This window comes from Crinia signifera, chromosome 4, assembly GCF_055691185.1.
Source record: "Crinia signifera chromosome 4, ASM5569118v1, whole genome shotgun sequence".
NCBI lineage: Eukaryota > Metazoa > Chordata > Amphibia > Anura > Myobatrachidae > Crinia > Crinia signifera.
In genome coordinates this window covers 132,783,839-132,800,284 of record NC_139220.1, presented here as the reverse complement: position 1 = coordinate 132,800,284, position 16,446 = coordinate 132,783,839, and the positions used below count along the sequence as shown (strand labels likewise).

The 16,446-nt window shown below is 45.0% G+C and overlaps 1 protein-coding gene across 2 annotated transcripts in view; it reads right to left on the bottom strand.

Moving 5' to 3' along the window:
• CPM (carboxypeptidase M) overlaps positions 1-16,446 on the bottom strand; it is a 64,943-nt gene that overhangs the window by 41,381 nt on the left and 7,116 nt on the right. Inside the window, exon 1 of one of the 2 annotated variants that reach the window (XM_083182519.1) lies at positions 12,790-13,062. The exons of the other annotated variant lie outside the window; for it this stretch is intronic. Within the exon in view, the coding sequence (XP_083038645.1) occupies positions 12,790-13,000 (211 nt within the window). The 5' untranslated portion in view covers positions 13,001-13,062. Of the gene's footprint in view, positions 1-12,789; positions 13,063-16,446 lie in introns of those variants that run through there. 2 annotated transcript variants of the gene reach the window in all.

Here is a 16,446-nt window from a genome sequence, read left to right as displayed (position 1 = left end):
GGGCCCCCCTATGTCAGGGGGCCCCTGTCTAAGCAAAGTGACTAGCTCTCCTGATTCCTGTCCCGGTGTGTAAGTAGTACAGAGGCTGCTGCTATTTATGCATGTGACAAGATGATACAGTAGATTATTTTTCTATGTGTATTATAAGGTGTAGTCTTTGTTCCATTGTAAGAAAGCTTTATAAAAAAATTAAATGGAAAGGGAAGAAGAAAGAGGAAAGATTTGATTTCATACAGCGTGTACTTTTCAATATCTACATCTACATGTCTATACACAAGGGACTGACTTTCCCTATAATTAAACTGCTGATAATTGAGAGAAGCCCACAGTAGCGCCTGTAAATGATCCCATCGGAATAATTGTACTCTTTATTAAAAAAATTAAATTAGGTGGAGCTATAAACAGTACCCAGGCATTAGTAAACTATTAGTTTAACCCCTTCCCGACATTTGACGTATATATACGTCATGGCCGGGAAGTACTTCCCGACACATGACGTATATATACGTCATGACTTCTAACTGTCACTGCGTCTAGAGACGCAGTGACAGAGGGACGATGTCTGCTGTCCCTGACAGCAGACATGTCCCTGCATGCCCAGGGGGGGCTGTGATGCCGCCCCCCCCGTCCGCGATCGCTGTGATTGGCTGTTCAGTGTAAACAGCCATTCACAGCGTTTTCTGTGTCACCGGCGAATAACGGTCGCCGGTGACACAGGGATCGGAGGTGATTGGTGCTGTAAAGTACAGCACCAATCACCGCGGGGTGTAAGGGTGACACTGGTGTCACCCCACCTCACCCCGCCCGCCCCCAAAGGCCTTGATTGGTTCGTCGGACCGACGAACCAATCACAGCCATGGAGGGGGGTTTAAACTAACGGTGACTGCACTGCAGACGCCATTCCGGTCTGGAATTGCGTGCAGTGCGGTCACCGTGCCTGGCTGCCGCGATACCCTGACCAGAACCTTGCAAAATACTTACCTGATCACTGCCTGGATCTTGCTTATTCTTGTGACATCCTGTGACATCCTGTGCTGTGTTGTGCTGCTGCGAGTTATTAGATAGAGAGATAGAGAGAGAGAGATAGAGAGGCCTAGTGACAGAGAGTGCTATATTTTGTGCTGCTGCAGTGTGATAGAGCTATAGATAGAGAGATAGAGAGAGATAGAGAGAGAGAGATAGAGAAAGATAGAGAGATAGTGACAGATTGTGCTATATATTTTTTATATAACTGACTGCTGCCCCCCCTTTTGTGCTGATCAGTATAAATTAACTGATCAGCAACTTTTTGGGGGCGCAGGTTTTTTTTTTAGATATATATACCTGTCAGTGCTGCTGCTGCAGTGTCATAGAGTGAGAGATAGAGAGATAGAGAGATAGAGAGAGATAGTGACAGAGAGTGATAGAGACTGCTATATTTTGTGTCTGCTGCCCCCCTTTTGTGCACCCCCAGCAACTTTTTGGGGGTGCAGGGGTTATTTTTCATATATATAACTGTCAGTGCTGCTGCTGCAGTGTCATAGAGTGATAGATAGAGAGATAGAGAGATAGAGAGAGATAGTGACAGAGAGTGATAGAGAGTGATATATTTTGTGTCTGCTGCCCCCGCCTTTTGTGCTGATCACTATATCTGAGGTGATCAGCAACTTTTTGGGGGTGCAGAGTTTTTTTTTTTTATATATACCTGTCAGTTGCTGCCAGTTGCACTGTCAGTTGCACCAAAGGTTGTGCACCTGCTGCCCCTCACTGGTAATCAGTGTCGCATCACTGATCACCTTTTTTTTTTTTGTGGGTGTTGTGGGGTCTTTTTTTAATTTTTTTTTTTACACACACTGTGATTTTGTGGGTGTCCTGTGGCCACTGTGCGCTGATCAGTGACGTACATCACTGATCAGCTTTTTCGGCACAGGGTTGATCTATTTTTTATTTTTTTTTTGATCAAATTCCTGTTGCCTTTGAGCGCTGTTCAGTGACGGACGTTACTGACCAACATCTGTGCTCAATTTTTGGCGCAGGACCTTTTTTTTTTTTTTTTTTTTAACCCCTTCAATTTTTTTTTTTTTTAACCCCTTCAATTTTTTTTTTTTGTATAAAGTATTTTTTTTTTCTGCACTACATACACACTACACACTACATACCCCCCGGGTTGAAATAAAGTTTGTACCCCCCCTACACTATACACTTGTTGAAACATTTCACTACCAGTAACACAAAAATAAAAATGGCATCCCAAATGTCATCCCAAATGTCATCCCAGTCATCCAGAAGAATGTATTCAGTGGAGAAAGCATATGCCATGCTTGCCTCTGACTCTGACACAGCCAGTGAGGCAAGCGGGGAATTTGAAGGATTCGTCTTAAGCTCCTCTTTCTCCTCTGGTGATGAGGGACCCCCTCAAAGACGTCCCCGTAGAGCAGCTGAGACCCCCCCCCCAATAATTGATCTCGTATGGACCCCACCACCAGACAATTTTGAGCCCCAGGTTCCTGAGTTTTTGGCCATGCCAGGAATCCAATTTGATTCCACAGGTCTCAGAGAAATTGACTTTTTCAAATTATTTTTCTCTGATGATTTTATAAATTTAATGGTGGACCAAACTAATTTATATGCCCAGCAGTTTATTGCTCAAAACCCCACGTCATCATTTGCTAGGTGGACCCCTGTAGATGCAGTAGAGATGATGACGTTTTGGGGTCTGGTGTTTCATATGGGCATAGTAAAAAAGCCAGAAATTAGGCAATATTGGAGTACAGATGTTCTGTACAGCACCCCATTTTACCGTATGGCCATGCCCCGGGCTCGATTTGAGACGATCCTTAAATTTTTGCATTACAACGATAATGCACAGTGCCCACCCAGAGATGATCCCACCTTTGACCGGCTATTCAAAGTCAGGCCGGTCATTGATCATTTCAGTGCCAAATTTGAAGAGATGTACATCCCAGATAAATTCATTTGCATAGACGAGTCCCTTATACATTTTAAAGGAAGGGTTAAATTCCGCCAGTACCTTCCCAGTAAGAGGGCAAGGTATGGCATAAAAATGTATAAGCTGTGTGAAAGCACCTCAGGGTATACACTCACAGGTTTAGGGTATATGAAGGGAAGGATTCAAGAATTGAACCGCCAGAATGCCCCCCCTCCCTCGTAGGTGTTAGTGGAAAAATTGTCTGGGATTTAGTGCACCCCTTCCTGGATAAAGGTTATCACCTCTATGTGGATAACTTTTACACTAGCATCCCCCTGTTTAAGGCCCTTGGTTCAAGAGGTACAGCAGCTTGCGGTACTGTGCGCAAGAACCAAAGAGGCCTCCCAAAAACGCACATTGCCCAAGTAATGAGAAGGGGTGAAAGCAGGGGAATATGCACAGAAAATATGTTGTTGGTCAAATATAAGGACAAGAGGGATGTCCTTATACTGACAACAATTCACGGAGACAGTACCACCTCCGTCCCTGTACGAGGTACCAGTACCCACACCTCAAAACCTAATTGTATCCTGGATTACAATAGGTACATGGGCGGAGTGGATCTTTCAGATCAGGTACTGAAGCCGTACAGTGCCCTGCGGAAAACAAAAATCTGGTACAAGAAGCTGGCCGTGTATATCATCCAGATGGCACTGTATAACGCTTACGTGCTATTCCGTTCTACCGGCCAGAGGGGGACATTTATGCACTTTCAAGAGGAAGTCATAAAGGGCCTAGTATTTGGGAACCAACAGGCAGAGGGCCCCAGTACTTCTAGTACTGGCTCCCGTATTGTACCAGGGCAGCATTTTCCGAACGAAATCCCCTCCACTGCAAGAAAGGGCAGGACACAAAAAAGGTGCAAAGTTTGCTATAAAAAGGGAATAAGAAAGGAAACTATTTTCCACTGTGAAACTTGCCCCGACAAACCCGGCCTATGTATAAAGGAGTGTTTTAAAATATACCACACATCTATGGATTATTAGGTTCATCATTTCACCGTGCTTCGGGGGTCTTGCTAATGCCACATAGCACCCACCAACATTCCACCAGAATCTGAGCTGCAAAATCCAAAAATCACTCCTTCCCTTCTGAGTCCTGCCATGCACCCAACTGGTATTTTTTGGTCACATATGAGGCATTGCCATACTCGGGAGAAATTGGGGCACAGATTTTGGGGTGCTTTTTCTCCTTCATACCTTCTGAAAATGAAAAATTTTGAGCCAGAACTGCATTTTTGTGTAAAAAAATGTAATTTTTCATTTTCACTGCCCAGTTGTATCAAAATTGGTGAAACCCCTGGGGGTTTGAAATGTACACTATACCCCTAGATGAATTCCCTGAGGGGTGTAGTTTGCAAAATGGGGTCACTTGTGGGGTGGTTCCACTGTATTGGTGCTTTGGGGGTCTTGCTAATGCGACATAGCACCCACCAACATTCCACCAGAATTTGTGCTGCAAAATCCAAATATCACTCCTTCCCTTCTGAGTCCTGCCACTTTTTGGTCACACATGAGGCATTGCCGTACTCGGGAGAAATTGGGGCACAGATTTTGGGGTGCTTTTTCTCCTTCATACCTTCTGAAAATGAAAAATTTTGAGCCAGAACTGCATTTTTGTGTAAAAAAATGTAATTTTTCATTTTCACTGCCCAGTTGTATCAAAATTGGTGAAACCCCTGGGGGTTTGAAATGTACACTATACCCCTAGATGAATTCCCTGAGGGGTGTAGTTTGCAAAATGGGGTCACTTGTGGGGGGGTTCCACTGTATTGGTGCTTTGGGGGTCTTGCTAATGCGACATAGCACCCACCAACATTCCACCACCAAAAATCACTCCTTCCCTTCTGAGTCCTGCCATGCACCCAACTGGTATTTTTTGGTCACATATGAGGCATTGCCATACTCGGGAGAAATTGGGGCACAGATTTTGGGGTGCTTTTTCTCCTTCATACCTTCTGAAAATGAAAAATTTTGAGCCAGAACTGCATTTTTGTGTAAAAAAATGTAATTTTTCATTTTCACTGCCCAGTTGTATCAAAATTGGTGAAACCCCTGGGGGTTTGAAATGTACACTATACCCCTAGATGAATTCCCTGAGGGCTGTAGTTTGCAAAATGGGGTCACTTGTGGGGGGGTTCCACTGTATTGGTGCTTGGGGGGTCTTGCTAATGCAACATAGCACCCACCAACATTCCACCAGAATCTGAGCTGCAAAATCCAAAAATCACTCCTTCCTTTCTGAGTCCTGCCATGCACCCAAATGGTATTTTTTGGTCACATGTGAGGCATTGCCGTACTCGGGAGAAATTGGGGCACAGATTTTGGGGTGCTTTGTCTCTTTCATTCCTTGTGAAAATGAAAAATTTTGAGCCAGAACTGCATTTTTGTGTAAAAAATGTAATTTTTCATTTGCACAGCCCAGTTGTATCAAAATTGGTGAAACCCCTGGGGGTTTGAAATGTACACTATACCCCTAGATGAATTCCCTGAGGGGTGTAGTTTGCAAAATGGGGTCACTTGTGGGGGGGTTCCACTGTATTGGTGCTTGGGGGGTCTTGCTAATGCAACATAGCACCCACCAACATTCCACCAGAATCTGAGCTGCAAAATCCAAAAATCACTCCTTCCTTTCTGAGTCCTGCCATGCACCCAAATGGTATTTTTTGGTCACATGTGAGGCATTGCCGTACTCGGGAGAAATTGGGGCACAGATTTTGGGGTGCTTTGTCTCCTTCATTCCTTGTGAAAATGAAAAATTTTGAGCCAGACCTGCATTTATGTGTAAAAAATGTAATTTTTCATTTGCACAGCCCAGTTTTATCAAAATTGGTGAAACCCCTGGGGGTTTGAAATGTACACTATACCCCTAGATGAATTCCCTGAGGGGTGTAGTTTGCAAAATGGGGTCACTTGTGGGGGGGTTCCACTGTATTGGTGCTTGGGGGGTCTTGCTAATGCGACATAGCACCCACCAAAATTCCACCAGAATCTGAGCTGCAAAATCCAAAAATCACTCCTTCCCTTCTGAGTCCTGCCATGCACCCAACTGGTATTTTTTGGTCACATGTGAGGCATTGCCGTACTCGGGAGAAATTGGGGCACAGATTTTGGGGTGCTTTTTCTCCTTCATACCTTCTGAAAATGAAAAATTGAGCCAGAACTGCATTTTTGTGTAAAAAAATGTAATTTTTAATTTTCACTGCCCAGTTGTATCAAAATTGGTGAAACCCCTGGGGGTTTGAAATGTACACTATACCCCTAGATGAATTCCCTGAGGGGTGTAGTTTGCAAAATGGGGTCACTTGTGGGGGGGTTCCACTGTATTGGTGCTTTGGGGGTCTTGCTAATGCGACATAGCACCCACCAACATTCCACCACCAAAAATCACTCCTTCCCTTCTGAGTCCTGCCATGCACCCAACTGGTATTTTTTGGTCACATATGAGGCATTGCCATACTCGGGAGAAATTGGGGCACAGATTTTGGGGTGCTTTTTCTCCTTCATACCTTATGAAAATGAAAAATTTTGAGCCAGAACTGCATTTTTGTGTAAAAAAATGTAATTTTTAATTTTCACTGCCCAGTTGTATCAAAATTGGTGAAACCCCTGGGGGTTTGAAATGTACACTATACCCCTAGATGAATTCCCTGAGGGGTGTAGTTTGCAAAATGGGGTCACTTGTGGGGGGGTTCCACTGTATTGGTGCTTGGGGGGTCTTGCTAATGCAACATAGCACCCACCAACATTCCACCAGAATCTGAGCTGCAAAATCCAAAAATCACTCCTTCCCTTCTGAGTCCTGCCATGCACCCAAATGGTATTTTTTGGTCACATGTGAGGCATTGCCGTACTCGGGAGAAATTGGGGCACAGATTTTGGGGTGCTTTTTCTCCTTCATTCCTTGTGAAAATGAAAAATTTGGAGCCAGAACTGCATTTTTGTGTAAAAAAATTAATTTTTCATTTTCACTGCCCAGTTGTACCACAATTGGTGAAACCCCTGGGGGTTTGAAATGTACACTATACCCCTAGATGAATTCCCTGAGGGGTGTAGTTTGCAAAATGGGGTCACTTGTGGGGGGGTTCCTAAATTTTAGCATCTTATGGTGCCTAGAAACCTACATGGTGCCTAAAAAATAATCTCATAAAAAGGAGGCTCCAAAATCAAGTAGGTGCTCCTTCTATTATGAAGCCTGTGGTTTGGTCAACGTGCACACTAGGGCCACATATAGGATATTTATGAAAACAAAAGAATTGGGGGGAATCAATTTTTAGTCACATTTCTCTAGTAAAATGTACTGTGTTCCTTAGAAAAATGTATTAAAATTGCAAATCTGCAAAAAAAATGAAATTTTGAAATTTCACCTACACTTTGTTTTAATTCCTGTGAAACACCTAAAGGGTTAACAAACTTCCAAAATGCTGTTTTGAATACTGTGAGGGGTGCAGTTTTTGAAATGGTATCATTTATGGGGGTGTCTCACATACAAGTCCCTCAAAGTCACATCAGAACTGAACTGGTCCCTAAAAAAATCAGTGTTTGAAATTTTCTTGAAAATTTGAGAATTTGCTATTCATATTGTAAGCCTCCTAGTGTCCAAAAAAATTAAAAGGAAGTTGAAATAATGATGGAAACATAAAGTAGACATATGGTCTATGTTAGTTATTAACTATTTTGAGTGGTATGATTATTTGTCTCACAAGCAGAAAATTTAACATTTTGCAAATTGCTAAATTTTCCATTTTTTTACAACATTTTGGTATTTTTCACAAAAAAACACAGACTGTATCGACCCAAATTTACCACTAATTTGAAGTACAATGTGTCACGAAAAAACAATCTCAAAATCACTGGGATAAGTAAAAGCAAAAAAAAGTTATCCCCACTTAAGTGATACATGTCAGATTTGAAAAAAAGGGCTCTGTCAGGAACGCAAAAACTGGCTCTGTCAGGAAGGGGTTAAAGCAAATATACATAAGCCAAACCTCCGAAAAAGAACCCATACCAGGAGGGAAAAAATCCTCTCTACCTGGACTTCCCTCTAAATTTATGTGAATGTAAATATGTAAAGCTGATATGTAAATCACCTGGGTTTAAAATTTTTTATTACATATAACATAGTTGAACAAAGGTGCCGCCAATTATATAGAGAGAGGGAAGTCCAGATAGAGAGCATTTTGTCCCTCCAGGAATGGGTCATGTTGACAGCTATGCACAATTTGATACACCACTCTTTCTCCCAAAACTTAATCCGGCCCTTCCCAAGACCTGAAAGGTCCTCTGAAGAAGTGTTAAAAAGGGAAACATTTGCACACTACTGAGACAACTCAAACAGCGTATGCTATTGTTGCTGTTATGGCGATAAATCACAATTTGTTAAACTTTAACTAACATAACACTTTTATGAACTGTAATAGCTTGATACAGATCCTTGCTGCTACCAGCTATTGCTGGGAACCTTTAGTTTATAAAGAGGAAGGGCTGTCTCACCCATAACAGTTCTGTCCATACAGAACAATATTGTAATTTTTTTCAGTCGCTTTAACAAGTAACTGTTTTGTGCCATGTGTAATGTTACAGCCATATAGTGTTCAATTTGTTGTCAAGCTGAAGACTGTAAATGGGTAGATGGTATGTGAAGTGTGCATAATGTCGCATATGTCACAATCCTAAAGTGAAGGTACGGCAGCTATATCTAGCAGTGGTTCTTTGTGGTTGTAACATGGTGACTGTGCCGTGTTCGTTTGGTCAGAAAGCTAGCATGTATTTCTCCATTTAACTACAAACAGTCTACAGTAAAAACTAAGATTTTGTTCAATATGGACAAAAACATTTTGTGCGACAGCCTGAACCAAGACAAAGCTCAAAAATTTACATCACAGAACATTTGTGCATCTGCCAACCATGCCAACCAAGTAATATTCTGCAGAGATGTGAACAGGTCATAAAACCAATATTTGACAAATATGCAAGATTAAAAATAAATCCACATGCTACAAAAGAAGACCTAGAGCAATAATATAAGTAACAATCATCTACAAGACATTGCTCAGAAAGGGGCTAAGGCAGACTGGCAGAATGTCATTTTTGTGGACAGATCTTGCAATTTTTAGCATTGTAGTGTTCATTCTAGCACCCGCCATCTTTGAAAACCCATGCAGTTCCTCTTCCCTGCCTGGGGTGTCACAGTCTGCTGTGGGGTTTCTAGGACAGGTCTGGTTTGCAAATCAGTGCTGATATACAGACCATACTGTGCTAGAAGCACCACAGCAGACAGCGACACCAAAGGCAGGGAAGAGGAACTGCATGAGTTTTCAAAGTTGGCGGGTGCTAGAATGAACACTACATTGCTCATGATCTATAGCTAAGTGTATACAACTATGAACAACTTTGGTCTATTCTGAGTCACACGTCAGACTCTTCTCCACAAGAAGCTAAAGGACTGTAATTGGATGGCAATGGGCTTTTAAACTGAGGCTTAAATGAGTGTCATGGCTGTGTAAAAAGAACTGTGGGCTATGCATTTGCATTGGATTTTATATATGGATCTTTGCACCAGCTATAGAGATAGCGAATGTGCATTCTGTTAATGGTGATGGCTATTTCCACAAGCATATACATACAGTAGGTGCATTATGGTCACACAGACAAGTACAACATTTGTTCATGTAATCTGGCTATATTTATGTATTATAGAAAGTGTTCATGCATGCCAGATCCAACAAAAGTATAATCATACCATTCATTTCAGGTATATGCAACCAGCTGGTTTTGTAAGTGTCACATTTGTTCCTTAGAGCTATTATCAATATTACACAATGAATAGCAGCTCCAGGTGAAACATTCTGATATGCTCTTATTCACATAAATCCAAATTTTGCAATATACTCCATTGTCAGGCTGCACTTCTTTGCATAAAAGCTACCAAGTAAATAAAGTAAATGCCAAAGTAGAGTTTTTATCCCGGTGTATCTGGCATCCAATTAAGTTAACTGCAAGAAAATAAACAGCACAAAGTCAATCAACGTACAGAGCAGGCATGCTTATTTTCATGCTCTCTACTTTGTATGTTGTCCAACACAATAGCAGTCTGCATGCCATCATTTTATACATTTATAGCCAAAATGATGTACACATTTTTTTAGTAGCAATCATTTATTAGGTCAGGAAATTCATATAAATTAATTCCACTCTGATCTGCCAATTGGCAATCGTGGTCTGGTGAAGTAACAGACATGATATGATAGGCCCTAACCCTTTCAGGTCTATTTATTGGGACACATACCTCAAAATGGTGACTACCAGGGCTGGCTATACCATTAGGCCCCTTTAGAAAGCTGCCTAGGGGCTCCAGACATCTGGCTGCCACAAAATGAATGTGGACTTAGAGAGGAATCCTTGATGAATGTAATGCATTTTAGAATGTATTATGCATACACTATTTGGCAAGACAAATTGCCTATTTTGTACAGTGCTGGCTCCTTCTTTGGTCAAAATATTTACAATGATAGAAGAGGCCTCAATGCTCTTATCTTTCCTTTGGCTCCCAACTCAACATTGACCTATCACATGTATATTAGTTTTTATATTCTCCCCATACTTGTGTGGGTTCCTCCGGGTACTCCGGTTTCCTCCCACAATCCAAAAAATTGTGGTTAACTGGCTCACCACAGGGACTTATGTAAATGTTCAAATATTATCTGTAGTGCTGTGGAATATGTGCACGCTATATACATAACCGGTAATAAAAAATGAAATACCATCCAACATTAGCCAACTGCGTGCTTATAGGAATGTGTGCAGTTAGACCTGTATGTGGTTTCATGTTCTCAACATGTTTTCAATAGTAATGTGAAAAATAAAAGTGAGCTAGTTATGCACACCCAGTACATTGTTGCCTGACAATACACACATAAACTAAAGAAGTAGCATAAAATAAGTAAAATACTGTATCACTAGGTGATTAATCGTGCCCTCCGGGCGCTCTTCACACCATCGTAAGGGGTGATGAGGGGGACTGAGGACAGTGGCAGGAGATCGGGGGTGGTGCGGCTTTTTTTTTGGGGGGGGGGGGGGCAGCTGGTGAGGCTGATGGGAGACTGAGGGATGGGGACACTGTCCGGAGATGGGTGGGGGATTGCAGTTCTGCTGGCGATGTTGCCGGGGGAATGAGGGCGCTGGAGATTGGGGGGGATAGAGATTGAGTGCGGTGCGGATGGTGATGCTGCTGGGGGAGTGAGGGCTGGGGACACTGGTGAGAGGGTGCGGGGTGAGGCTGGTGATGCTGTCGGGGGACTGAAGGTCTGTGGACTCTGCTGGGAGATTGCAGTTTGGGGGGAGGGGCAGATGGTGATGTTGTTGGGAGACTGAGGGCTGGGGACACGGTTTGGAGATAGGGGGGGTGATTGGGGGTGTGGATGGTGTGTTTGGCCGAGATGCTGCTGTAGATCGCATGTGGGAGGGTGCGGGCATGGAAGCAGGTGGGAGCCAGGGGGGTGCAGGTGGAGATGGGCGGGTGCGGAGATGCTGGCGGCAGATTGTGGAGAGAGGGGGGTGGGCATGGATGCTGCGTTGCCTAGTTCTCCTGGTGGAGGGGGGTTGTGTGGGTGTGTATTGGGGTTAGTGACACTGTTGTGGCATAGATGCTGGCAGCAGCTAGAGGGGGAGGGGGGGGGTGCGGGCATGGAAGCGGGTGGAGATGGGGGGGGGGGGGGTTGTGGCGATGCTGCCACAGATCGCGTGGGGGAGGGTGCGGGCATGGAAACAACCGGGAGCTAGTGGGGAGGGTGCAGGTTGAGATGGATGTGTGTCAAGGGAGGATTGGCATAGATATCTGGGTTGGGAACAATTGTGATGCAGGCCGGAGGGGGGGTGCTGGAAGGGGTTTGCTGGGGGATGCGCTATTAGAGGGGTGGGGGCCCTGGGGGATGTGCTGGTGGCAGGGCTGGGGGGTGTTACTGACCTGCCTTCAGGTTCTACGCTGCAGTCTGCTCATGGGTGACGTCATCCAGACTGCGACCAGCGGCCGCAGCCTGGAGCCTGCATTGAAGGGCGGCATAGCCTTAAACAAATATGTGTGCGGCTGCCGACAACAGCTCCAGGGATGGAGCAGGGGAGGCGCGCGCTACTGCCTGGTAGGGGGGCGCTGGGGGATGCGCTGGTGCACAGGGGGGGGGGGGGGGGGTTGGGGGGGCTGTGTGATGCGCTACTTTAGGGGGGAGGGAGCATTACTGCCTGGGGGAAGGGGGCGCTGGGGGATGCACTGATGCCAAGGGGGGGGGGGGGGGGGGGTGTTACTGACCTTCCTTCAGGTTCCAGTCTGCAGTCCGCTAGCGGATGACATCATCCATCTGCAAACCGCGGCTGCAGCCTGGAGCCTGCATAGAAGGGCAGCATCGCCTTAAACAAATATGGTCCCTGCTGCCCACACCAGCACCAGCCCTGATAGCTCTGGGCGGTCTTGGTAGCACGGTCGGCGGTGTGGAGATGCTGGCGGCAGATTGCGGGGGGAGAGTGGAGATGGAAACTGGTGGTAGCTCGCGGAGGGGTGGGGCCATGGATGCTGTGCTGCTGGGAGCCCCACTGATCAGGGGCAATGAAGGCATCCACCATTGCTGTCTTGGTTTATTTTCCGAAGGAGAGAATGGAGACGGGCGAAGTAAGCTCATAGGCTATTAGCATACCCTCCAACATTCCCAACTTAAAAAACGGTACAGGGGTGTGGCCAATGATAGATGGGCGTGGCCATGGGCAAAAGGGGGCGTGGCCTTGGCCACTTTACTTTTCGACTACATGGCCAATTTCTTTAAGTGTTCCTACCTCGTTCCACTGTGTGATGTCTGGCCATAACATCGCCCGCTGCACTGATGTCACGCCGCCCAGGAGGTGGTGGCTTGTGCGGCCGGGACTTGTAGTCCCTGCACATCCGTGACATCCTCCACAGTCTCTCCCTGAGCAGGGGGAGCTGAACGTAACACAGCCCTCCGCCGTGCACCCTGGGAGATGTAGTCCCGGCTGGCTGCTCCTCCATGCTCCCTGGGGAGCAGTCGGCAGTATAATGAACTACATCTCCCAGAGTCCCCCAGTCAGCCAGAGCTGATGTTAAAAAAACCGGTACATTCGGTACAGTTTATTTTAGCCGGTACAGACCGTTAAAAAACGGTACTGTACCGGCTAAAACGGTACAGTTGGAGGGTATGTATTAGGCCCATGTGTATGTGTGTGTGTGCATAAGGTTGGGGGGGCCTAGCTTGTGTATAACGATGGGCGGGTGGGGGGGTCTGTGTTATAATGCTGGCAGGGGGCGTCTGTGTGTATTACGCTGGGTGTGGGGGGGGGGCAATATGGTAATCTGTGAATCACCCTGTGTGTATAACGCTGGTTGGGGGGGCCTGTCAATCAACCCATGTAACTCCGCCCAGCACTAGTTACAGGTAATTGACAGATCTGGCTAAATATAGAAGATATTCTTCAAATAGCAGTACAAGCTACAAAGGTTTTCTTTTTCTGCTCATGTATGAAATATCTCTGGTATTTCAGAAACGCAAGAGATAGCCGAGTCAAACTAGTTTAGAACACAATAGGAATATCAGCAGACAGTATACGACTTCACCTTGCACTACTTCCTTTTACTGTAACATTAATAATTAACCTCAAGGTGCAGCTTATATTTCTGGTGACACCTACATTCACTAGCATGATTTAATCAAGACTTACTTTAATTAATGAGAGTACTTTAAAATTTTCTATGTTTGTTTTTTGGTACTTGTTTCCTAGCACGGCGCCCATCTCGTTGATTGTATGCCTTAAGTTTAAGGCACTTAAGGCATACAATCAACGCGATGGACCCAATTTTGTCTCAATCACCAGCTAATTTGCCGGTGAAAGAAAAAATCGGGTTGATCGCGTCCATCGCGGCCCCTAATAAGGGGCCGCGATGTGACCGACGCGATCAACCCGATTTTTCTCATAGGGAACAATGTTAATTTTTTTTAAAGTGAAAATCGGGTTGATCGCGGCCCATTATAATGGGCCGCGATGCGATCAACGCGATAAACCCTATTTTACATAGGTGACAATGTGAAATGGGCCAATATGGCCCATTTCACATTGAATATGGTTAAAAATGATGTTTAATGCCCCCCCATTGTTAACACCACCCCACTATTGACGCCAACCCGAAGCGTTGAGAGCGCAGCGAGCCCGCGAGGGGCGGCGGTACGCGTCCTCCGACCTTTTCATACCCCTACTATCCACGTCGGCGTGCAGTTGATTATATATAGTGTGGCAAGCGCAGCGAGCCACCGAGCCCTTGAAGCGTGGCGAGCCCCGCAAGGGGACGCGGATACCTGTGAAGCCCGCAAGGGGACGCAGATACCAGTGAAGGTATCCACGTCCCCTCACGGGGTTCGCCACACTATATAAAATCAACTCCACGCCGACGTGGATATGAAAAGGTCGGAGGACGCGTACCGCCGCCACTCGCCACGATTCGGGTTGGCGTCGATAGTGGGGTGGCGTTAACAGTGGGGGGGGGGGCATTTGAAACATGAGGGGGGGTTTAGTATTAAAATGGGGGGTTTTGGGGCTTTTTACATTGAAATCAATGTAAAATCGGGTCTCAGGGACCATTTTACATTGATTCCATGCGATTTGGTTGGCATGCGATGCGATCGACCCGATTTTTCCGACCTGATGGATACAATCAAAATCGGTGGCGCCGTGCTAGGAAACAAGTACCTGTTTTTTTATGCAACATAACAAAGCTTCACGCCGAAAAACGCCTAACGTAATAAAGACAATATTAAATCCCCTCACTTGCATGAGCCATAAATGGAGACTAAAATAATGACTATTAGTTTTATTTAATGACAGGTTTTGTCCTAGAAGGAGGGCACACATTTGCATGGATTTTTTTGATATATGCAAAACCACAGCATTGTGTTGCACTTTATTAAATTGCTCGTGCACTATGGCCCTTATTCTGGTTGGTGCTGTAATAACCGCGTGCGTTCGTGCCGCCGATGTTTTGTGTCTGCGCATGTGCAGAGGCGTCTCTGCGCATGTGCGAGCGGAGGGTACGGCCAAATCCCGCATGAAATGTGGACACTACGAACAGGGGGTGGAGAGGGGCGTGAAGGGCTATTTGGGCTCATTACCATATGCATACGCCCCGCGTTTCATGTGCGTTCCCATGCAAACGCTGGGCGTACGTATGGTAATGCAGTCGTGACGCACGTGTAGGGGGCGGACATATGACATCGCCGGATGTCAGCTGCCCGCCCAGATCACTGCTTTTGCACGGTAAAATGGTCTGAGGTTGCGGGAGCTGGTGGAACACTCGGTCCAGCATTCGATGGTCTGCGACCATCGAATGATGGGGGAGGTTCCCTGAGATGGAGGAGGCGTATTCCGTGAAAAATACACGTGCGGTCCGTTCGGCCAGCTTCTTACCGCGTACGGACGGAATTGGCGATCCGTATGGAAGGCGGGGTTTCGCACGCACGGTCCTGGCCGCATCGATCAGAATAAGGGCCTATGTATTAATATGTAGCAGCCATGTTAAATTACGGATTCAGTTAACTACTAAATAGACAATATGGTACTACCATAGTCCTTAACAAAATAGTAATGCTAGCATGACACCTTAGCTGCCATCAGTTATTTTACTTCAGTGCAGCAAGGGATAGTTTTCAAAGAGAAAATTCAGACTACAGAAAACCAGTATCACTATGCATTTCAGAATGGAAGATCAATCCCCTGATCAAATATCAGTGCCTGCACCCTTCCTATAGCTTATTAGCAACACATACTTTGCTATTTACTTGCAAGACTTTAACGTAAAACTTGTAGCAACAGCTTTGAGCAAAAAAAAAAAAAAAAGCAAAAGTTAAAATGGGAAGTTACCAGTGAAAACGATGTACAACAGCAGAGAAAGTAAAATACGTCACATTTTTTAATGGTTGTGTGTAAATATAGAGGGTACTTGCTCATTATTGCAACACTGCCATAATGCTGACATTGTGAATGTCAGTAGAACATGCTAAATGCGAAGTTTAGGGTTATGGTTCAGATTAGGCTGAAGTTACGGCTAAATTACTATTAAAAAATACTACTGTATGTTAACATTCTAACTTGTCAACAATCACAATGCTGACATTCAATCCATGTAAGATTCTAATGTCAACATTGTAAATGTGGATCATTTTAATCACACAAATGTGAAAGTGTTTAATGTTACTAATGCTAAAAGAGGTGCATGCAGGAGTAGATTACTTAATCCAGATTTATTTAGTTTCTTATATAGCAAGGCATATTCCCGTGCTTCTTACAATTATAAACAACAGCAATAAAACAAACAGACTGATAAAGAGGTATGAGGATCCTGCTCAGTCAGAAGGAGCAAGCAGGTGCGAAACGGCCGTCTGTTTGAATCCCATGCCGCATATGGCGGCTCATCCCCATTCCACATCAGGC